Genomic DNA, 24,084 nt, shown 5'->3' with positions numbered 1-24,084 from the left:
CATTCATTATCGATAGATTACATTTCAAACAAACCAATGCTAATCCTGTAAGAGGCATCAAGTTTCTGCTTCTGTGAAGATATATATATACGTGAAATAACAGGTTCATCGGAAAATAATAATTCGTACGCTTTTGAACTCTTATGGAGAAGATGCGACATGTCGACATTTCGGCCGATTGGCCGTCAGTCTCATTAACCTGTTCAATTCGAATATTGTTATGTAAGGGTGTGAATAGTGCCCACGATTGTGTACACGTCTAACCAAACACGTTTAGGCACGTGATCAATCAAAGACCACATCAGAAACACAACAAGCCAGTTGGTTCTGTTTTCTAAACTGTCACAAAGACAAAGGATCCCCCGTATAGCCTTTAACAGACTGTTGGGGCAAGTGCTGTTCGCGAGCAGTTATGAAGGCCGGAACGGCACACGAGGGGGGTGGGTGACCGCCTTTGTCTCCCCAGTGGCAATGTTTACTACACACCGCACCAGGTACTCACTTAAGGCTGAGTCGACCTAGGGAAGGCCCATGACCGGTTCAGATAATCGTCACTGGTGTTGGCCGTGAGCGGGAATCGAACTCGGGCCGTCGGGTTAGTAGTGCGCGCACACACACACACATGCACAGGAGCCTATGAGGTAATTTGCAAAACCTCACTTTGTAAGTTGTGAATTCGAGTGGGCAAAATGGTGATTGCTCAATGCGAGATGCTGTGACCTCGGGTTGGTTGCTGCCACTTCTCAAAGGTATAAATAAAAAACAACGGGACATATCACGGGGAAAACAATAATAGCGTGCAATACCAGAACAGAGGAGAAATACATGCAAAACCAATATACGAAGTGGGTTGTTCTTGTTATGCAACTGACAAAAACTGGGACTTTTGATGTTACGGGAAAACTTTATAGATTCCCGGGTGAGCTTAAAGCCCACCTCAATAAGAGGACGATCCTGGGAAAACCAGGACAGGTGGCAACCGTGCTGTAATCCGCCATGACAGTGGCCAGTGTTCAAAGATGGTGGCATCTTTGCGTGCGTTGGGCCACGTATACAGTATGCGCACAACAGCCAGTCGAAATCCAACCTCAACACGCCGTTCAAGAGATATGCTCAAAGTGATAAATAGCGCGCGGAGAAGATGACGAGCCAGAAGGCGTACCTTAGCAACGGTCTGCTCCAAGAAGGATTCTTGTTATTCTTGGTTCTTTCGGTAAAGTCACGTAGAACCAAGAATATTAATCCCTGCAGTCACGAAAGCTTTAAATCGAAATTTAAGGATTATTGTGTTTTTTGCATCTTAATGCTTACGTCGATTAAGACCACAATGGTGGGAACGACGCAGGAAATAAGCCACAGAAAGCATGCACGGTGCTCGAAAACGCTTCGTGAAAGTGCGCGATGAACAAAGAGGCCTTCAAAACGTGCGCTGTTTGCAACGTTAAACTGGCGAGAGTGGCCCATCGATCGCTCTGCCAACAAAGCGGAAAACACTCGCGCGGATGATTGTACAGCATTTCTGACAAGAGTCAAATAGTTGACAAGGCACTTCAGCATGCTAAAAATCGCTCACGTCACTGCAATTCGTAGTTTTTTATTTATTATTATTTTTGCTGCAAACTTTGGCAACGAAATTCTACAGCTCAAACGTCCTCGACGGCGATGTCAACAAACACATTCACGCCCGCGCACCTGTGCCAGCGTGGCTGGAAAAAGCAAGCACACGTGTGTAACTCTCCAACAGTCCCACCCGGTCTCCTCTTTCTCGCATCCTTTGTGGTTCAGGGACTCTCCGTCGACTCCCAAGGGTCTCCGCGCCCTGGCCACGTCCGATCGACAGCCGAGGTGAGAGAGAGGTTGACACTGTCCTCGTGTGCGCAAGCGTTCTTCACAGCGCCGCCAGCCTCCCTTGGAGGAGCACCGTTCAGGCATTCTCAAGAGTCTCACTCCCCACCACCGCCTTTCCTTACAAAAGACCGGCCCCCGATATGCATCCTCAGTCGGCTGACATGAAAGGGGCGATGGGAGATGTGCAAAATTGACCTTCTAGCTTCCCAAAGCAACCACCATGCCCGCAACATACCTCCCCCCCCAACACTCCTGAAATTCGTCTAGCGCCTCCCCCCCCCACCCCCACCCCCCCCCCCTCCACATTGATAAATTCATTTTATTTTCCCCCAAACCGCTGGCTGGTTCAGGAAGCGACGCACGTCACACCGTCTTCCCGCGACGTCCCCCCCTGGCCTGGCTCAATGCGGGAACCACAACCGGCCGTCGCCAGCATCGGTGTCGGCGGTCCAGTGGGTGAGAAACAAAAGGGGAATAAAACAAACATATATATTTTTTAAAATCCCCAAACTTCTTTTAGATCGGCAGCTGAACGGGGGGGGGGGGGGGGGGCGGGCGATTCTCGTCTCGCTACGAACGCTAGTTTTTGCAGGAGGTCGGTGAGTTGCGTAGGACGGCCTCGGCTGTGCGGGAGAGCTTCTGCGCAGCTCACCACCCCCTCCGCCACCGCGATGCTGCCGCCACACCTCACTTTGTCAGCTGGCCCACCACACGCAGCAGGGTCTTGTTCTCCTCCTTCAGCTGCTCGTTTTCGTCCTCCAGGTCGTCCAGATCCTGACGAACCGAGCGAAAAACAATGGCATCAGTGATAATCGAGCGACGCTTCCGTTCGAGAAACAGCTTTTCAAACAGGAGAGAAGTCCCCGTGTCGATTTGGAGGTGGATGAAAGGGCATTCCGTGGTGGAAAGTCATAACCTCGTGGCAGGCAGTGAACCGTGCTGTGACAGACAGAGCTGCAGGCAAGGGCATATGCAGATAAATGCCCCTCTTTGAAATGTGTTCAGCATGTACCCACTATTTAATTAGGAAGCCACTGAAGCGTACACTTTTAAATCTAGATTGAAAACTCATTTCTTTACAAGTGCATTTTTGTATTTAGTTTGTTGTCCTTCCCCCGCACCTCCGATTAGCACGGTTGGCTACGTACGGTGCAAAGGAAGTTCAACATACATTACTGGACATCGATAAAATACTGGACATCTGTGAAAAATAGCTTTCTAGCTCATCAGATTCCTCCAGTATAGATAAATACACAGATTTTGGCATACGTTTTCCCCTTGTATTTCAAGATGGCGTACAAAGGGGCAAGCGCGAAATTATTAATCAAATAATTTCCACTTAAGTGGCATTATCCCCCTCAGGTCCATTACTCTGTCCACACGGTAGGTAAAATCGGCAACACTTCGTGGCTGAGCCAACAAGAGGCCATCCCCATGGGTAGAATGGGCCCTTCCGTGAATATTAGAATTTACTCGCCTGGCTCAGGGCCATGGGCGCTGATATGAGAGCCAGCCAGTCACTCGATTGAGCAGAGGACACACACTTTGTCTTTTGTTGACTGTTTAACAATGAGGTTGACGTAACCTTGGAAACAACAACAACAACACTCTGCAGCGATCGTATGCTTTGCAGCATGATCTATATGCATCGGCTGCCACTGCTTGCCGCTGCTGGCATCTCAATAACTATGCCGCTGACTTGATCATAAGGGATGACCGGTACTTATCTTTGGCAGTTTGATTACGAGGGGTGTCCGTCAGATGAGGTCATAATCGGAAATTGTACGGTTTTCTGACCCAATCTGATCTGCAGGGTTTGGGAGATCAGCTGTGACGTTGCTACAATCGGAAATGATCCGAATGAAAATCGGATTGCAAACAAAATAGTTGCATGGGATTATGTCCGATCAATTATATTTTTAAAAATGATATTGGTTTTTCGTACAGAGAAACGGCTCAAACCTTACGAGATGCATTCGGCGGCTTTAAGTAATACACAATATTGTATTTGATTACACTAAATGTTTCAAAGGAACATCCAAATATGAACATGGTAAGTAAATTGTAATTAGGTGGGAAATAAATAGCAATCGCAGTCAATACAGATATAGTAAATCGTACTTTAAACATTGCAACCCAAATTAGTTTGAATATGTAAGTGGAAAAAAATGACTACGATGTAACAAGTCACCCACCCCCTCCGAGATTATTTTTTTACAAATTCGAGATCTCGAGCCAATTCAGCAACCAATTATCTTTGTCGAAATTTTACCGTCTCACTTTGTCGTTTCTTTGCGATTTCCTCCCCTCTAACTCACCTCACTGTACACTTTACGCATCACTTGCAAAGATCACACGTTACTGTAATTGGGTCTCACACAATCGATTCCAATCGCGCATAATCCGGTACTTGGTATCTTGCGAATTAATCCATCCCGTGCTGTTTCCGAGCATAATGAGAACTACATGGAAATGCAGTCCCGGCAGTCATCCGCTAGTCTCTTATAGCACAGCACTTGAAGAAAAAATATTATTTAGTAATGTTTACTGATTTCATATGCTTACGTTACACCATGTGTTTTAGTTATGCTTACTAATACATTGTAGATTAAGGTACTTTAAAATTCAGAATTTAAAATGGATTCAGACTGAAATTGAAAATCCATGAGCAAACTAAATACCGTTTTATAACCTCCTTAAATACCACGGTTAAAATCAACTCCAATCAAAATCAAGCCGGATCGGATCACCTAACCAACTGCTATTGAATCGAGGGAATAAATGAATGAGAATCGGTCGGTTTTGTTGCGAATCGCGATTTTCCAATAACCATCCAGGCCGCAAGATTGTGTCTAACAAACAAATAAAAGGACCCAAACCGCAGCACCGCTGCCGATTCCCCGGCGGTACGCCTGATCCGTCGCTCACGACCACCGCTTGTTGCAGCTGAGGTTAAGGAGGCTGGGGGGGTGGGCAGGGGGGGGGGCTCTGGCGGGGAGAGCCTCGAGGGGGGGGGGGGGGGAGTGACAGCCGTGCGGGGAACCCATCACAAACGTCAGTCGAGGCACGGCGGCACTCGCGTGACCCGGACACTTAACATCAATTGTCAAAAATAAATAAACAGCCGTTGGCGTGAAGGCCGGAGGTCTCGGAGAGCCCTTGAAGCCGCGGCTTCCTCCTCGTGCCCGACGGCGTGCCGATCTTTTCGCGCCCGTGAAGAACCGCAGGTGGTGCACGCCGTGGCGCGTTTATAAATGGGCCTGGGGGTGGGGGGGGCCTGGGGGGGGGGGGGCTGGGGGGGAGCGCAGCCCGGGTGGCCCCTTCCCTCACCCGGTGGAGAAGGTCAATCTGGGCGTGCAGCTTGCGCACGACGTCCTCGGTCTCCTCCAGCCGCTGCCCGAGCTGCTGCTTCTCGTACCGCTCGCGCGCCAGCTCCTACACGGCCACGCACCGCACGCACACGGAGACAACGCTGCCCCTCTGAGCGCCGTCCACCGGAGGCAGGTGCTGCTCACGCGGGGCGGGGCTCCCTGCCCTTACGAGCGTGGGTGGGGAGAGGGAGGGGGGTGCGGTGCTCATCTCCGTTCGCCGCCCACCCGAGCGAGCAGTGGAAATTCCACGTTCCTAAGGCAGATTTTGAATGTTTACACAGACACAGGTGTGAGGTTAAATTCAGGATGTATAGACAATTAATGAAAAGGACAGACAGATGGAAAGACACAGGGAACAGTCAGAATAGAAAGCTGAGAGGAGGAGGAGGAAGAGGAATGGATGAACATTAATATCACCTCAACATCTCTGCCAATGGTTTACGCTCCCCAATGGAGGTGAGCACCGTGCCATGCTGAGATGAGAATGGAGACACTCGCATGCCGACACCACCATCATCATCATCAGCCATGATAAATCTACTGCTGGTTGAAGACCTCCCCAAGCCATTACCATCTCTCTCCCTGAGCCCGACATGGCGACCTATTTTTATTACATACTTGCAACTATAATTTGTGATAGTTAGGTCACTTTTGAAAAAAAAACTGTATCGCTCAGTGGGCCTTACCTGGTAAAATAAAAAAAAGTGTCGGTTAATAGTTAGTTCAACATGTTTTCAAGTAGTTCATTCTCATTGGACGTTATACAATGACTGTGTCATCAGCAAACCTGGGGCGGTCACCCAGCCGCCACTTCAAGAGACACGGTCAAACAGGCGCGGCCGGCAATGCAGCAGTCGACAGAGACAGAGCCGGGACGGAACGGTGATGACAGCGAGAGATGATGCGTGTGGACGGAATGAGACGCTCGCGACTGATCGACGACGGGACGAAGGCACGCCTCGTGTGGACGGACCGACGGGTGAACGGGAGCAGCCCACGGGGGGCTTCGGGGTCAACGGCAGAACGGATGTGCCCAGAGGATGGCTCGCCGAGTCGCGCAGGGGGTCCAGGAGCCACATCCCGTAAACGGCGCGGGCGTAAATCATCGCGCGGCACGCAGATTATACGGACAAGGGGAATCGATCTCGCGCGTGCGCGCGCACGCACGCACACACACACACAAGTTCGTGGCTGCGCAGCGCCTGTGAATGACAAATGCTGAGTGCCACAACGGCACTTCCCACGGTCATTGTTAAGGAGGATGACTTTAGAAATGTAATCAGTCACTGACGACTGATTACAAATATTAATCAACCAGGTCATGGTAAGTAATGGTAATATGATTATACAGTGAAAATTGGGTGATAATAATGGTTTAATAAAATGCGAATTTTCATGCTGTTGACAATCTACTTGAATAAATGCCTCCCCACATATCATATCAGTCATGGAGATGTATGCCATACTTTACCATGCTGGTCAGTACGAATGGTTCAGATATAATTTCCCACTGATGTCAGCTGTGGCAAAGAATTCAACTCATGGGTGGTAGGGTGGCAGAGTGGTAAACGTGAGGCTCGCAGCAAGAAGGGCATGGGTTCAATTCTCGACTCGATTGCCTCTCTGTGTGGAGTTTGAATGTTCTCCCCCTGCTCTGCATTGGTTCGCTCCGGATTCTCCGGTTTCCTCCCATAGCCAAATCACCCCCCCCCCACCCCCCATATAATGTAACTCATCATAGCCTAACATTACATTCTGAAAAATTACCACTCAATCAGGATTACACATAGCAACATAACGCCCCACTGTGAACGCTTGGCAGGACACTCCTTGAGGCTCAGTGAGGGTTTCCTGGGTAAACAAGCGAAATAGTAATTTTACTGGTAGGAACCACCTGGTTCCACCAGCCCACAGGGGATTATTGTGTCCGTCCGTCCGTCGTGCATCCAAAAAGGGAGGGTGGGGCTGAGTGGGGGTGGGAGTGGTGGGGCTGGGTGGGGAGGGGCTGGTCACCCCGTGGTGCCCTTATAAAACTCAACGATTTAACCGACTCACGCCGGCTTGTGCGGAATACACCACGCCGCCGTTGACCCTGGCCATTGACCGAGCAACCCAACATTCCTACCAGCTCCCTCCACAGGAATGTGTTAATCACGTCACCGGGTTCATCGCACAGTGTCGCTCACCACTGTGTCAACCGCCTCGCCCCCAATAACGGAGTGTCGTCACCTCATTCCGATCTCATTGAATTCGAGCGCGTCGCTTTCCTCCGAGAGGACGTGCGCAGAGGGAAGATGTAGCAATGAGATCGAGGTGTGCGTAGGCAACAGGCGGGTCATTTGCATCGCGCGATAGTTGAGAGGTGGTGGCGGCAGCTTGTCCAGCCGGGGGATTGACCACGGCTCCGTGCCATGTGCTTTTGTTTTCACCGTGCAACTCGCCCCAGCGCTGCTAATTTGACAGGCCGCAACAACAAATTGAAACCAAACATAATTAATTTCCATTGTGATTATCAACCACGGCGTTGTATTTTAATGGTGCGCAGTGGGGTTGCGTTTCCGGCTTCGGACGATATTCACAACAGCCTTCGGCTCTGTCTCAGAGAGATCTAAATCTGCATTTACATTACAGGGCATTAGATCGTATCAGCCATGATGTTAACCGAGCTGACGTGACCCCTGACTAACCGGCTCAGATACCTCCGGTTACCTCCGACATCAAAAACGCTCGCGCACACGAGTGAATAACACTCAAAACAATTATGGACATGCCAAGCTATTAACAGGCAGGCCAACCTATTGAGGAAGAGGCCAGGAACCCTCCTTGCATAACCGCCACCGACGACAGATGCCACTTCGTTTGCCGGCAACAGCAATGGGCGGATAAAAAAAGAGTCTCGCGCACACGATCTCAGTGCGACCCACCGAAGCACCGACCTCCAAGTTCGCCCGGATTTATCGGTGTGCGTAATCGCCGCCACAAGCGGCACCACGCGCCGTGGGGTTGTGATTTGTGCATCAACCTCGCTGTGACCTCACCGGCCGATCGCTCGAGCGCAGAGATCTAATTCCGCTCGGTCAGGATGAAACGAGAAATGAGACGCTCAGCCCTTGAGCATTTCTACACCGGTGGGGGGTGAGGGGGGGGGCTCAGAGGTTGCTCTTGGTGAAATCACGGGGAGGTGGAAGAGGGGGAAAAAATGACAGCGCTCCCAGTGCTGGGCTCAGCTGAGCTAAACCTCAGCTCAACCCATTCTTGCCGACGGTGTCGATGTTTAATTGCATTCATTGTTCCACCTGGGTCATTCGGTTTATTCGCTAGGTTTTTTGTTTTTTATTTGTATGCATAAAAAGTAAATTATAATAACAATGATGAGGGTTAATGTGTTGGGCCCGCAAAGCACACTGAGAATGTATCTGCCCGTGTGTGCGTACACATGTGAGTGTGCACGCACACACGCGTGTGTGTGCGTGGGCAGCGGTAGTGTAACGGTTAGCGCGCTGTGCTACGACCCCGCGACCCGAGTTCGATTCCCGCTCACGGCCAACACCAGTGACTGATTATCTGAATCGGTCCTGGGCCACCCCTAGGTCGACTCAGCCTCAAATGAGTACCTGGTGCAATGTGTAAACATTGCTACTAGGGAGAGACAAAGGCGGCCGGGCGTGGTACTGGCCACCCACCCCCCTCGTGTGCCACAGTGCCGACCTTCACAGGTGCTCGCTAACAGCACTTGCCCCAACAGTCAATTAAGGCTACACGGGGAATCTTTGTCTTTTTGCTGGCCATGGCTAACATTAAAGTAGCCCTCTGGTTAGAGCTGCCAACCGACAGTCAGAAGGTCGGGGGGGGGGGGTCAAATCAGAACTTTTAGCCCTCCAGCGTCAATAAAATGGGTAGCGTTTTTCTAGGAAGTCAACAATGATTGTCCTATGGGAGAATGGCAGGGCTATGGAAGAATGGCCCCTGCCATAGGAATGGGGAATTTATATCATTGGCCGAGACAGGCCAACGTGGGACGAATCCAGCCCTGTTTGAGTGGCGAGAAGCTCGGCCTTGGCTTTAAATGAAAGAACAGCTTTTTATTTAACTCCGCATCTCAAAATGTCAATGTAAAATATTGTTTCGTCGTAACGATGAGCAATTAAGGCCGAATTACCGCGCGAGTTAAATGAGCCGCAAGGCCTTCCCTGCCCGACTGTAACGACGCCCCGCGTACAAAATCTCGCTTTGTAAACCGTAACAAATGCTATGATCAACAAACACTTCCTTTGGCATCTGTCTGAATATAAATTGTTGTAGCTAGAACATTCTGTCCCCCGTACCACACAAAGAGAATACCTGACTCAAAAAAGGGTAAGGTACTCGTTTTGTTCCCACTGCTGCTATTTTCCTCGTGCTCGTTTTAACCAAACACGAACCGGCGACAATAAATGCCTGGGTCATCTGCTCCATCGTGAAAAGCAACAAAATGCGCGTGGCATTTGTTCCATTCTTATAGCCCAAGGTTATCGCCACACAACGTTGCTTTGTCTCACAGAAGAGTATAGTCCTGCTGCCGTATGACTTTTACCCAATTAAGAAATTTGCAAGTCATCTTTCAAAATTTGAAGAAGGCTAAAACATGTGACGGTGGCACACGTGGCCCTGCTCTTTATCGAACAGCAGCGTGGGATCTTCTCGTACTTCCACCGTGCAGCCAATGGCCCGCGCTTTCGGCAAACACACACGCGGTATTAACCGGGGCGGTCGCTGGGAACGAACCTCGAATTTCCGCAACGGGCGGCAAAACGACCGGCTGCTCATCCGCATCGCCATCCCCGAGTGACGGCGACGTGAGCGAGCGAGCGGGGCGAGCACACGTCGGCCGATCGCGGGGACACGACACCATCGCAATGTTCCACAGCAAACTTCAACTAAATTTCGATTTAAAGCTTTCGTGACTGCAGGGATTCATCTTCTTGGTTCTTTCGGTAAAGTCACGTAGAAGGGAAGTAATAAAATAATAAAAATAAAACATAATAAAATTATTCTCACGACGTTTCGGCCACAACGCATCGACAGACCTGGTTTTCACCTGAGGACGGCTACTTGCGTTGTGGCCGAAACGTCGTGAGAATAATTTTATTATGTTTTATTTCTATTATTTTATTACTTCCCTTCTACGTGACTTTACCAAAAAAACCAGAAGATGAAACTTCAACTAATCACACATAAATGCCTGCTTCCCACCGCGTATAGTAGTAGTAGTAGTGGTACATGTTGTGCTTGCAGAAAAAAACATTTGCACAAAAACATAACAACAAAAATTACCAACCAGACGCGTATTTCCCCTTGTATTTTCAAATTACACGGTTGTTATTATTTCTTGTAGAACATTTTTAAAACGTGCTGCGACGGTGCTCTGATCCCCCCCCCCACCCCCTTATCTGCTGGAAGTTTAACGCAGCACTTGTCGTGTTCACATGCCCGTGTACGCCCAGCATGCAAAGCTTGTTTTGGCGATGAAGCTTCGTCTGGTCACAACAAGCGGCGAGATCCCCACCGCGAGAAACGGGGGTCCTGGCGCTCGCGTGAAGGGATCACTTTCGCCCACGCACAGACGCAAAGGGAGTTTGAAGGATCTGTCGTCTAGCAGCGACGGCAACGCGTGATCTTAACGGAGGCATTCTTTTTTCAACGAAAGTCCTCTTTAAAAGTGGAATACACTTGCTTCACTGTTAGCAAAGTCACGTAGGTAGAAAAATAATATATCACGACGTTTCGATCGCAACACAAGCAATCCTCTATTATTTTTCTACCTACGTGACTTTACCGAAAGAACCAAAGAGTATGGATTCCTGCAGTCACGAAAGCTTCAAATCAAGATTGCTTAACTGTTGTTTCGAGGCTTTAATTGCCACCCAGAAGAACGCTCTCTCCTGCTCTCAGCAAATGCTTGCTCGCAGCAACACGTCGCTTCCTTGCCACCTAAGGGCCTTCGCCACGCGTGATTATTTTAGCGCGGCAGGCAAAAGGTGCCAGGTGTGTGGCGAGCGTGGCATTTCTCCAGACGTCTGAAGATTTGCTCAGATTGCTCTCCAGATTTGCCTTTTTTTTTTCCGTCGACGCGCAAACGTTTGTAAGAAACGAAGTGAATCTGTCGCTGACCATCTACCCCTTTAGGAAACAGCGACGTGCACTTTTAACCGGGCATCCGCCCTTCATTACAGCTCCGTCCGCCCATGTCCAATGACGGACTTTCCGATCGTCCGACGTGAGGCAAACGCTGGACACGAGCCCGGAGTGTTGCGAACGCGTCGGCTCCTCCGTCAGACACTCATTACGCTAAAAGTGCTTTGTCCGCCGAGTGGCTGGGACAGATGGGTGTGCACGTGGGGGGTTAAGCGCAGCTCGTCCACCCACTAATTGGCTGCTGAAAGCAAGCACACGAACACATATGAGGCAATAACGTTGCTCCCTTTGAACTTGACTTATCAAAGCTCCTTTGTAGCCACGTTCATCTTTTTTTAAACAACTAATTCCATTGGCCGAGAGCGTCGAGAGGTTTCCGTGGCTCAATGCCAATGGCACCCGTGTTCGCGTCGGGGTGGGGCACGCGTCCTTCGGGGGCAAGTCCGACGTTTTGCCCCAAGTGCCGGGGAGCTTCTTTTGGCAAAAACCCGAATCACAGAGGTACGGCAGTGTAACTAAAACAAAAAACATGCTCAGTAGGACTAATATGATCTATTTACTGCTGTTATTTTATTATGAAATATTGCCAATGTTATAGTTTGCTTGAGTTGCAGGCAATGTAATCGAGAACCTTTGGATTAAAAGCAGCCGATGTGATGTGGTTAGCACACTGCCCCATGAACGTGGCAAGCGGTATTTGAATCCCAGCCACGACTGATGTCAGCGGCGAGTGATGTCTGAACCAGAAAGTGGAGTTTTTACCCACGGCTCCGGGCTGGCAATGAAGACAATATGCCAGAAATGAAGATAATATGCCAGCGAGTTAAGATAATATGCCAGCCAAGCTCGCCTGACGAAAGAGAAACCTCACCCTGACACGGCAGAGGGTGAGCGCAAAGCCACCACCCAAACTCCAAATCACTGCACTTACTGCTTTCAATGATTTAAGTTTTGCTGAATATTAAATAGACCGACAGATGACCGTTACTCATAACGAGGTAAAAATCCCATTGAGACCTTTGTTTGAATATGAATTGTTCTTTACGTTAATGGGGAAGCTTGTGCCACGGTGGGTTTCACCACTGCACTACGAACCAAGCGACCTGAGTTTGATTCCTGGCCTACCCTGCTTTATCAACCACATTGAGCAGCATGGAAGTGAGGTCAAACAGATCCCATGATCCGCGAGATATGGGGGGGGGGGGTTATTCCTGTGAAGGATTGATAAAGAACATAATTTTTCTTGTATTTATCTGAAAATTATGAAAATACATGACATTAGTTTTTATATTCGTTACATGCACCAAAAGTAGATTGTTGGATATTTTATCAACCCCAGAGAGATGATGGGTTTCCTTGACCTCTGAGTGAACTCTGAACCCATGACCTGCAGACCGTGATATGGGTTCTCTGCTACGGCGCTTACCCAAACAGACATTACGTTCAGTTTAAAATCAAATCATTACGCGTGAGTTGGCCATGTGTGCTGCTATTTAAAATTGAATGTTGCTGTTTTGTTATTTCTAGAGCGAATGAGATGGAGTACTATCAAGAGAATAAAGTTTAATAAAAAGCTAACATACGTAATGAAAAACAGAGATTTTATCGTAGTGTTTTGCTTTAAATCCCACTGCACCCTATGTATTTATCAGTGACCCAAATGTGATTGAATCTGCACCTTTCCACACAGGCAGGTCTGCGCCCATGCCCATTAACCCTACATGACCGATTATATTATCAGTTATGCCGAAATGCATATATATTGCAAATGTACTTCTAAAATGTATAACCTATATATATCCACATACACACACTTGTTTTGTCCTTTCTTTCCCAAACGTGTGCCAATTGGATGATCGATGTCATGTCAGGAGAAGAAGCGTCCAATCGGAACGCTCGCAAGGCGCTGTATCACCCCGCCTAAGCAAACGGCCTGCAGAAGTGAAGTAAAAAATACAAATATTTATGAGTTCTGTTCAAGAGACCTCATAGCCGCTGATACAATATCCCATGAAATCCGCTATATAGGGACAATTGTCATACTGGAATATTTGTAAAAAAAAAAATGGAAGTGAAAATCCCAATTTAATTTGAAAGAGGGTTTTTTTGGTTTTGTTTTGTGCAGGCAATGTTAACCAGCCTGAAACCATCGACTCGCTGGACTTGAGAACCCACTTTAATCATGGGTGACTGAGACCCAGATTAAAACCCAGGCCCTAAGGTTTCCTGCCGCAGCCTTCTAACCCCTGAGTTTCCCGCCACCTCTATGCCACTTCTCTTCATACGGGGTGGCGCGAAAGTCAGTTACTTTAAAGCATTGTCACACACCGACTTCCCGTCAACATTAATGCATGCATGAATTATCTTTTTTAAATTAAATTACAGGTGTAATCCTGTAATTTAATTGTCGGAAAGACAGGGTCTGAATGAGCACCACCAAGCTTGACAGCGTATATTTAAGCTGGGTTAGCTTAAATATACGCTGCCAAGCTTGGTGGTGTTCATTCAGACGCTGTCTTTCCGACAGACCTGTTCTTCACCTGAGGATGGCTGCTTGTGTTGTGGCCGAAACGTCGTGAAAATTTTATTTTATTATGTTTTATTTTTATTATTTTATTATTTCCCTTCTACGTGACTTTACCGAAAGAACCAAGAACATGAATCCCTGCAGTCACGAAAGCTTTCAATCGAAAGGTATAATCTTATCTTATATTCATAGAGTTCCTCAGCTCAAGGTGCTCGGCAATTACGCTTTATCTCAATTAATTCAGGGTTCTTGGTCGAGTGTTGTCAACGATGGATTGGAGGTGACCCCACGGCAATGAAAACAATAAATAATAATAAGACACCTTGAAGAAAAAACAATTAAAATGTTTTCATGCCAGTGTTATAATAACCCTGTGTGTCCTGACTTTTGGGCCAGCTTGTATATGCGCATTACATCGACAGCGTTATCCGTCTCTGTGCAGGCTCCTACATCGGCAGGAATGAGTGAATGTTGTCATGCAGGTTCAACTTAAATGATTGTATAAAAGGTTACGAGACAAAAGGAGATCGGTTGAACAACCTTAGCCAGTCAAAGCATTAACATGTTCTCGTGACAACGCACGGCCCCCCTGAGCGTCGCGTTGAATAGGTCAATTAACGCATTCACACCTCTTTCTCATAAACGCCGTGGTTGCCATTAAAGAGCTGTGACGGGACCTCTTGCTTCTCTTCTACGCGGTAAGCCGAAACAGCATCCGCACACGAGGGCCCAGCACCTGCACGCGTCGTGACGTGGGGGGGATCGAGCCCCTAATCTCTGGCAGCACACGAGCATTACCCAGCAAACACTGCCGGGGTCACTCTATTACACTGCTCAACACAGGCCCATTACGAGTCCCATTTAACAGGGACCCCTATTTCCCTGCCCCCCCCCCGCCACCGCCCCCACCAAAGTAAAATGCGTATCAGCTGTCAGCACTCGTAATGCGTGCAAAGTTATTTTTCCTCTCCGTATCCCTTGCCGCGTGAACATTGTTGATGGCTCAATTTACACGCTGTGCGAGCGCGCGCATTGGAAAACAAATGTTTGCCGATGCTTAGGCGTAGATTTTTTTTTTGTTCCTCCTTTCACTACGGCACGTGTCCGGTTAAGACTGAGATCGGCAGGTGATGTGGTTTAGCGCTGCGCCGATTTACTGAACTTGAAGGGGGCTTTAATGAATGCAAAACAAATGACTCGTGACTCACGGAGCTAGGTATAAGCATTCAACAATACGCACACACCTGGCTTTTCAAGGCATGCAATTATGCTTTGATGAGTGGTGGTAGTGTTGATTATCATGATGATGGTGATAGTGGTAGTGATAGTGATGATGGCAGCAGTGGTGATGATAATGATGATAATGGTGATGATGATGTGCTGATGACGACAATCATGATGAAGACGTATTGGTGATTTCACATATCAACAAGGCAATGCGTGGAACGTCCCTTGTGTTTCTCTCTCCACATTCAAAACCGAATCGGTCAAAAACTGCGACGGTGAGATAGCGGAGCGAGGGTTGAGGGAGCGAGAGAACAAAACGAGTGAGAGATGCCGGGCGGCAGGGTAGTGAGATGTCAACTACCTCGCCTGATAACCAGGAGGTCGTGGGTTCGATCCCGACCCTGACGCCTATATATTTGGAGATCGTGTGTCTCTCTCTCTCTCCCCATAGTCGCGTGGATTTTTCTCCGGGTCGTCCGGGTTTTCCCCTCCGCATTTAGAACCAACGTCACGCGCTTAAGAGTGATTTGACCGCTGTAAAGTTCCACATGACGATGAGCCGCTCCGTTGAGCTGCCGTTCGTGAAAGCCAGGTCGCATCTGAAAAAAAGAACTACGATACAGCTCAGCGGGACCTTACCTGGTCAAATAAAAGTGTTATCGTTTTACGAGGAGCGACGGGGGTGGGGGGGGGGGTCCCCGCTCACCTTCTCCAGCTCGTCCACGCGCCTCTCCAGGGCCCCGCCCGCTGGGCCCTCGCGCCGGGGGCCCCTCGCCAGGCAATCCGGGCCCGCACGCGTCGGCCCCGCGGCCGTGACCGCCACCGCCGCTTCGTCAGCGGCACCGCCGGCCCTGGGGATGAAAAACACAAAGACGGAGATCAGCCCCCGCCGCCCACGCCCACCCCGTGTAAAGCCTTCAGGAGACCGCTGGGGAAAGTGCCGTTCGCGAGCAGCAGCGACCTATGAAGGCCGGCACGGCACAAGAGGGGGCGTTGGGTGGCCAAACACCACGCCCCGTCTGCCTTTGTCTCACCCAGTGCCGACGTTTGCGCTCACAACACGGGGGTACTCATTTCAGGCTGAGTCGACCGAGAGGATGCCCAGGACTGGTACAAATGTTCGCCACTGTAAATTGGTCGCGAGTGGGAATCGAACCCGGGCCGCTAACCACTGCACTACCACCCTGAGAGCAATACATACACAGATGCATGTATCGACAGATTTTCTGATCATAGGCCTTACCAACCTGCACTGACCAACTCGGTGAAGTACGGTACAACAACCCCCACGACCGACGTGGCACGGAGAGGCATTCATCCAGCAGTGGACAAAGGGCTGCAATAGATTTGTTTTTTTGCGTGTGCAGTCGTTGGTGACTTGGCCCGGCAGCGACAAATGTACCGCTCAGTTTGAGAACTCGGTTTAATCACGAGTGGATCTGACCGGTGGCTGGCTCAGTCCTTCGATGCGCACATTACGAGACCTCTGAGCTACCCGGCCACTTCACTCATCAATCATGTTTTATAGACGCACATTAAAGGCAAGGCGGTAAAAGAATGCCTGCAAGCTCGCTTTGCTGAGTCATTGCCCACCGAGAGTTGACTGTTCAAATCCCACGGCCGCCCAGAAACTTCTGCAACTATTACTACAACAACAACAAATGCACCATCTGTTGTAAAATGGATGTTAAATGCTCTATCTTATGCGAGTAATCCATACTCTTGCCTCTGTCTAACCCCAAAATCCAAAATAACGGTGTCTCATTACTCCATCTCCAAGGTAGTGGTCCTCTTGGGGGGCATTATCACCCTTGGATACAATCCCATCACCAGTCCCGTCCGTCGGCCATCATCCCTTACAGTGATGTGCCCTACCCAAGCCCCACAAAACCCACATCTAAAATTCGTGATTTCATCTTAAGATTTGACGTTGGTTTCTCTGCTCCAAGTACTCCCTCCTCATCCTCCTCCCGTCGTCGCTCAGTGCCACCACGAGAACGCCCCTTCGGTGTTCCCGTTCCACGTTTTCTCCATCAACGTTCCGCATTTTTCCGATTCGTGCCGCCACGGCCGGCAGCGCGCCGACAGCAAGCAGCGTGCACTGACAGCAAGCAGCGCGCACCGACAGCAAGCAGCGCGCACCGACAGCAAGCAGCGCGCACCGACAGCAAGCAGCGCGCACCGACAGCAAGCAGCGCGCACCGACAGCAAGCAGCGTGCGTCGACAGCAAGCAGCGCGCACCGACAGCAAGCAGCGCGCACCGACAGCAAGCAGCGTGCACCGACAGCAAGCAGCGTGCACCGACAGCAAGCAGCGTGCGTCGACAGCAAGCAGCGCGCACCGACAGCAAGCAGCGTGCACCGACAGCAAGCAGCGTGCGTCGACGCGTCAACAGAAAAACGCTCAGCGGGCGCAGTCCCTGCGACTTTTACGTCACCCGAATTAGTTTGCACGGAGGAGGAGGTTGCTGGTAGAAAACGATTATCCTTTTTGCGCATGAGACCTGTAATTAAGAGTGACCTGTGGCGTGCACTGGCGGCCAGACATTGGAATTAGAAACGGAAAACAGCTCTGGCCGCTTACAGATTGTAGCATCATCTTTCTCTCTCGACGTCCCGGTGACACCACGTGGGCTTGTGCGATACCCCACGGACCGCTTCTGCAATTTGAGGGATGTGGTCGCCGATTTTAATTCTCGGACACAGGAGACCGAGACACTTTCCTTGTATGATAATCGGGTTTTCCCCCTTTCTGGCAATGAAACTGTTTTTTCTAAATTTCTTGCTGTGGATTTCACACCTGATGATGATTGCTTGTGTTGCAGTCGAAACGTCGTGAGAATTTTTTTGTTTTATATTTATATTATTTTATTATTTCCCTTCTACGTGACTTTACCGAAAGAACCAAGAATACGAATCCCTGCAGTCACGAAAGCTTTAAATCAAAACAGTTGTGTAAAGATGTTAAAACACCAAAATGAAACCTTTGCAAGGAATCATGTCTGCATTAACCACATATATTTGTGGTGAACATGCAAACAAAAAGACATGCTCTGACAGTATGTGCATTGTCTTTGAAACTGATTGGTCCACACCAGAGCCTAGTCCGATTTATCAATCTTGGCCAAAGCAGCACAAACAACAAGCAAGTCCCAGACCACACCAAGATAAGACCACAACAGCAGAAGTCCTTCAATAAAACGGCACATGAACGTTGAACTATCGATACCACACGGGCAAGTAAGTACCCAGGTTACAAATCACAGTCGCAAATGTTGACCGACCGTCTGTATCCAGCACGACTCTTCTGCTTCGGGACATTTTTCCCGAAGGAAGATTAACGACGTCAAGGGAGGAGACGTGGACGTCGCACGACGGATGCGTTTACAACGCCGCCGCAGCTTTCACATCAGATGAGAAGTGAAGTCTGCTAACCTGATTCCATCTGGCTCTTGTTGCAAACGACCTACAGAAGAATAACTGATGCCCAAGACTTTCGCAACTGCTCCCGTCCCAACCTGTGCTAAGAAGTTCAAACCTAAGCAGACGCAGTAGCTGTGAAAATGATGTCTGCATTCCGCCAAGATGGATAAAATAAATGTTTGTCTTTGCTCTCCATTGTTGGGACTGTCCCCTGGGCAGGAGTCCATTCCTAAACTTCTTTTTAAATCCTTTATATTAAGTTCGCATGCTTGCTTGCTTGCGTGCTTGCTTGCGTGCTTGCTTGCTTACGACCGTGCAAATCTTTCGGTCGTTTTTTAACCCACTTCCCGTGATCCAATCGAGCTGACATTTTCCACACAGACTCGTTGTGACAGACAATTAATGTTCGTGAAAAAAAATTCCCAAAATTTTACACTTTTTAGGCAAAAAATTTTTATTTTACATATATTCAAATATAACTCATTCTTGGCTTTGGCTGAACGTCACAGTATAAGAGCCCAGAGCGTAACCCCTCCACAGGCCGTGGCGGAGTAGCGCAGTTGGTAGCGCCCTCGCTTCCCATGCCAAAGGTCGCGGGATCGATCCCCGCGTCCTCCACAGGCGAATATATTTTTAAATCCTTTATATTAAGTTCGCTGCCACACATATAAAGGATGTATAGTGAAAAACTTTGTTTTTACGGGTTATACTTATTTATTTTACCAGGTAATGCCCACTGAGCTCTATAACTCTTTTTCAGAAGCGACCTGGCCACAAATGATAGCTCAACGAAGTGGCTCATCATGCGGAAATTGTACAGCAGCCAAATACTCAAAACGCACGCTGATTCTAAATGTGGAGAGAAAAACCGGAGCACCCGGAGAAAAATCCACGCGAACACGGGGAGAGAGACGTGCAAACTCAAAATATACAGGCATCGGGGTCGGGATCGAACCCATGCCCTCCTGTATACCAGATGAGGTACTTGAACATTTCCCCACCGTGGCACCCAGGAGTGGCGGGTGTATCCCTGCTGGAACACGACATTGTGAGGCGCGGTGGCACAAGTTGTTAAATAACAGGCACTAAAGTATCATGTAAAAGGTAAAGGTGCAGCTCTGCAACTGCTCTCTCGTGCCACTGCTGGTGGAAAGGCCTCCACCAGAGGCAGCTCTATAGAGCCCCTCAAGAGGGCATTCAGCCTATCCACACTTTACCCTTACACACACGACCTGCTAGCAGCATTTAGGTTACGCCACCACCAAGACCTCTCATGGGTGCCTTCTCTGCCCTCCACAAGATCAGAGCTGCAATCACAGCCTCCCCGCCATGGCCTATCACCCTTCTAAGTTTGTGTTCCAGGTCCTGCTGTTCTGGTAAAAAAAAAAGGTGGCAGCCCTGTTTTGGAACTACACGGGCCTGAGAAAAGCTTTGGGGCTCCAGAACTGCTGGGCCGTGCCTTTCTTCATTAGAGATAATTACTGGGCGCTTTTCCCATGGGAGACGGTGCCCAGTTGTGAGAGCAACTGCCCAGCGGCCGAATGAAGTAAATCATGAGGCCCTGGGCCAATAAATGTTACCGAGCGCGGGCCTCCCCAGTTGACGAACGAGCAGGGCAGAGCAGGCGCCTCTAATATATATAGGCCCCCGGGGCTGTGACTCACTTATCCCAGAGGCTAAACTCAGCTATGGCCTCCACTTGACGGTACAGAGAGAGAGAGAGAGGGGGGGGGGGGTGCTGCTGTGCGGAAATGGGCAACAACAACAAAAAAGAGCGAGCATTTGGTGCGTGGGCGAAGGGAGGCCGTGCACAGTGGAGGGCAGCCCCGCGGTCAGTGTTTGTACACGGCTTTGATAGAAATTAAACGGCGGGAAGGGATGCACTGGCTCCTTTGCGAGGCGTGCGACAGGCCGTCCGTTAATTGAACCCCGGCCATATATGCGCGGGCTCCCCATTGTCTGTCCTCACCGCTCCGTCTGTCGCCGCATTGTCGGCGCGCCAGCGATGACAGGCTTGCGCGAGTGGGATGCGGGGGATCGAGTAATGCTGGCGCGCGCGCCCTCGCCGTCCCGCACCGCGGCCCACGCGACACACACACCTGTCCACACCCATCTAATCCGGCCAGCCACCTTTGTCTCCCCGCTGCCGGACGTTCACACGCACACCGCCGCCGCAGTTGGGCGGACGCGAGGGGAAAGCAATGACAGCTGACAGGTACCGCTTTCCATTGGCGTGCACGAGCGGGAATTGAACCGAGGTCGCCACGATTTTATCGCGGTATTTGTGTTGAACTTCTTTCGCGCCGTACGTAGCCAACCTTGCTAATCCGAGGCGTAGTTAGCAGTGCGCCGACTGTTCTGCCACCGCTTGCCACGCGCAAATGTACGCGCGCACACGCGCACGTGCATCTCCTACGTATAATAAAACACGCACACCCACCCATACCCATCTGTCAACATCTCTCAAAACTGCAACAACACCCACACCAATTCTGCCGCTCACCCATGCCAACGGAATACTGCAGCCAAAGCCATACCAAACACAAATAGACACCTGTCCACCATTAGCTGTAATGCAGATGTTCAAAACCACGTCATGTCATTTGCAAAATTACCCCATCATGTGGAGAAAGAAAAACATAACCCAGACGACCTTGAAAATGTGAATGTGTCTTACAGTAAAACTATGGGTAATCAGGTCTCACTTACAGAAAATATCTCTCCTGGTTAAGTTAACAAAATAATGTATAATCTATGGGTCCTCGTCAATCCACTGCTGGATGAAGGTCTTCCCATGCAGTGTTCATCATGGGGGGTTGACCACACTTCACCAGGTTGGTTTCGTGGCGACTCAGGACCCGTTCAGATATCACTCGTCACTGATGTCAGCCGTGGCCAGGACTACAACTTAAGCCACTGGGCTCATAGTGCAGTCCACTCACTGTTATGCCACTGCTCAACCTCTCTGAATGAATACAGCAGAGTTTCCCTATTCAATTATTTAAGTAAACAATAATTTATTGACTATCGGGGTCGATGACTCAAAGTCTAAATTATTCTGACTTCAAGTATTTTATTCCGACTTCCTGGATCTTGTCCTCAAGATGCTGAGGGTCATTACAAGCGTAACAGTCGGATCTTGTTTGTTGCGAGAATTGTTCTTCTTGAACTTGACGGTGAGCTGGATCAAAAAAAATATATCGGCGTGTTAAAATGCTTGTAAAGGTGACCATTTCATTTGTTTGGCTATGCTGGGTGGTGGAGGGTCTTCCGACATAAATTTGGCTGGATTATGATGAGGCCCAAGCCAAAATTTCATTGTGAATTGTAATATTTGGCTGCGAAAACCCTACGAGATCAGTTAAACATTCCTACGCGATGCAAAGATGGATTGTTCACAATGAATATGACAATTGAACAAAAGCAAAATCAGCTGAGTTAAACCCCCAGGTTAACTTTCTCATAAGCTACATCGTGTGTGAACCATAAAACTAAAGTTAAGTTGTGCTCTGACATTCAAATAAATTACAAGGACGGTAAATCATGCCTACTCATGATATTGGTAGGCCCACTATTTAAATATGACTCGTGTTGATCTTGGGACATTCTGTACAATAAAAAGGACTTGACTTCTTACCATGTGGAGAGTAGATAAAAACTAAGCTCGCCTGGCACATTAAGAATAAATGCGGCATGATGCGGGCATATGTGCAAAGACCGAGCTGGAGTTCATATCTTAAAATGAAGACCTCTTTGTCTGTAAAATAATAAAACACAGCTGCCGTAGCGTCACAAAAGATACCTTGGCACACGCAGATACAATTTCGAGAAGCAAATTAAATTTCAAAAGTGCCATCGCCAATTCTGAAAAGGAGAGAGCGAGAGACAATTGGTAACGGGGCGAACGAGTGCCCGGACGAATTACCGCGTGTTCCGCGGGTGCCAGGCTTTGGCGCAACAGACCCAAAACATGTCAACCCAGAATGCACTCCACCAGGACAAATACCAACATCGTCACCACTACCACCACCACCGCCGTGATGGGGATTGCAGGATGCTGTGGAATTTGGAAGGATCAGCTGGCCCCCCCCAACATTTAGGCTGAAAGGTCAGACAATAAATGCTGACCCCTGTGGCCAGGTCGCTTCTGGAAAATAAGTTCATACCTCAGTGGGCTTTGCCTCGTAGGATGGGGATGGTTTAGTTACATTTGTGTATGTTTGGGTGACTTTTTTACCTTACTCTTAGGTTTTTTCGGTAAAGTCACGTAGGTCAAAAATATTATAATAAAATAAAATAAAAATAAATGAAAATAACTAAATTAAATCACGACGTTTCGGAGGCAACACAAGTCTCCGTCTTCAGGTGGGACCATCACAGCCAAATTTACCGTATCAAGAGATTGGCTGTGACGGTCCCACCTGAAGACGGAGACTTGTGTTGCCTCCGAAACGTCGTGATTTAATTTAGTTATTTTCATTTATTACTATTTTATTTTATTATTTTTCACCTACATGACTTTTCCGAAAAAACCTAAGAGTATGAATCCTTGCAGTCACGAAAGCTTCAAATCTTTTTTTTCCTTTCTTGTACTTTGCACTATTATCATGTTTTGTACTGTTTGTTGTTACGTTCTTACCCTGTGCCCTTACTGGACATCTGCGAAAAAGAGCTTTATATCGCATTGTATTCCTCCAGTATAAATAAGTAAATATAATGATTCTGATAACAATGTGTATCCCTTTGTCCATCTACTGCGGGACTACATTTCACCAATTTGGTCAGTGCGGGTTGATAATGGGGAAGCCAAGGACCAGCTCAGATATCGAGTGCCCCCTGATTTTAGCCACTACTGGGAATTGAACTCGCCTGACCGCGTTCACAGTGCAGGGCAACTAACCATTGTGCCCACTGATCCCCCATCCTTCCAAGAAAATTTGTCTCATTAAAAATAAATTCACGAAAACGACAAATGTTCTAAGTCAAATTGGGCATCGTTTATTTTGACAACCATTTACAAAGTGAGTGCCAAAACAAACATAAAGAGATAATGTCTGCCGATTTGGTAAATTAGATCTTCTTTTTTGCATGTGACCTCCTTTGCCAGTACCAAAATATGATAAGAGGTTTTTACCCTTTTTTGTGGCAACAAAACAGGTGTTAAGATGTTAAAACACCAAACTGAAACCTTTAACAAGGAATCATGTCTGCATTAACCACAATGCTTGTGGTCAGACTGCAAACAAAAAACACACTCTGATAATCTTAACACCTGTTGTGTTGCCAGAAAAAAGGAGAAAAACCTATTATCATAGATATTCTTTTACTTTAAATAATTCCAAAAATACTAACCACCCTCCTATCTTGAAACTATTCCTACATTGTTGCATCACCACCGCCACCAACGAAGACACACCCACCTCCATCACTGCAACCGCCCCCTTCCTCAACACCCTCCTCTCGCTGCTAACATGGTCTCAGTTCCCACTTGCTCCACTCCTTGAATCCTCCACC

At 48.6% G+C, this 24,084-nt stretch overlaps 1 protein-coding gene across 1 annotated transcript in view; it reads right to left on the bottom strand.

The window, feature by feature from the left end:
• Nucleotides 1-2,147: 2,147 nt before the first annotated feature.
• Nucleotides 2,148-24,084, bottom strand: part of PAWR (pro-apoptotic WT1 regulator) — a 131,165-nt gene continuing 109,228 nt past the window's right edge. Inside the window, exons 5-7 of the mRNA XM_078856483.1 lie at nucleotides 15,854-15,998; nucleotides 5,179-5,283; nucleotides 2,148-2,622 (exon numbers count right to left, since the gene is read on the bottom strand). Of these exons, the coding sequence (XP_078712609.1) occupies nucleotides 2,536-2,622; nucleotides 5,179-5,283; nucleotides 15,854-15,998 (337 nt within the window). The 3' untranslated portion in view covers nucleotides 2,148-2,535. The remainder of the gene's footprint in view (nucleotides 2,623-5,178; nucleotides 5,284-15,853; nucleotides 15,999-24,084) is intronic.

The sequence above is a fragment of the Lampetra fluviatilis genome, chromosome 5 (assembly GCF_964198595.1).
Source record: "Lampetra fluviatilis chromosome 5, kcLamFluv1.1, whole genome shotgun sequence".
Lineage (NCBI taxonomy): Eukaryota > Metazoa > Chordata > Hyperoartia > Petromyzontiformes > Petromyzontidae > Lampetra > Lampetra fluviatilis.
The sequence above is the reverse complement of the archived record's forward strand: the minus strand, read 5'-3'. Positions and strand labels throughout refer to the sequence as shown.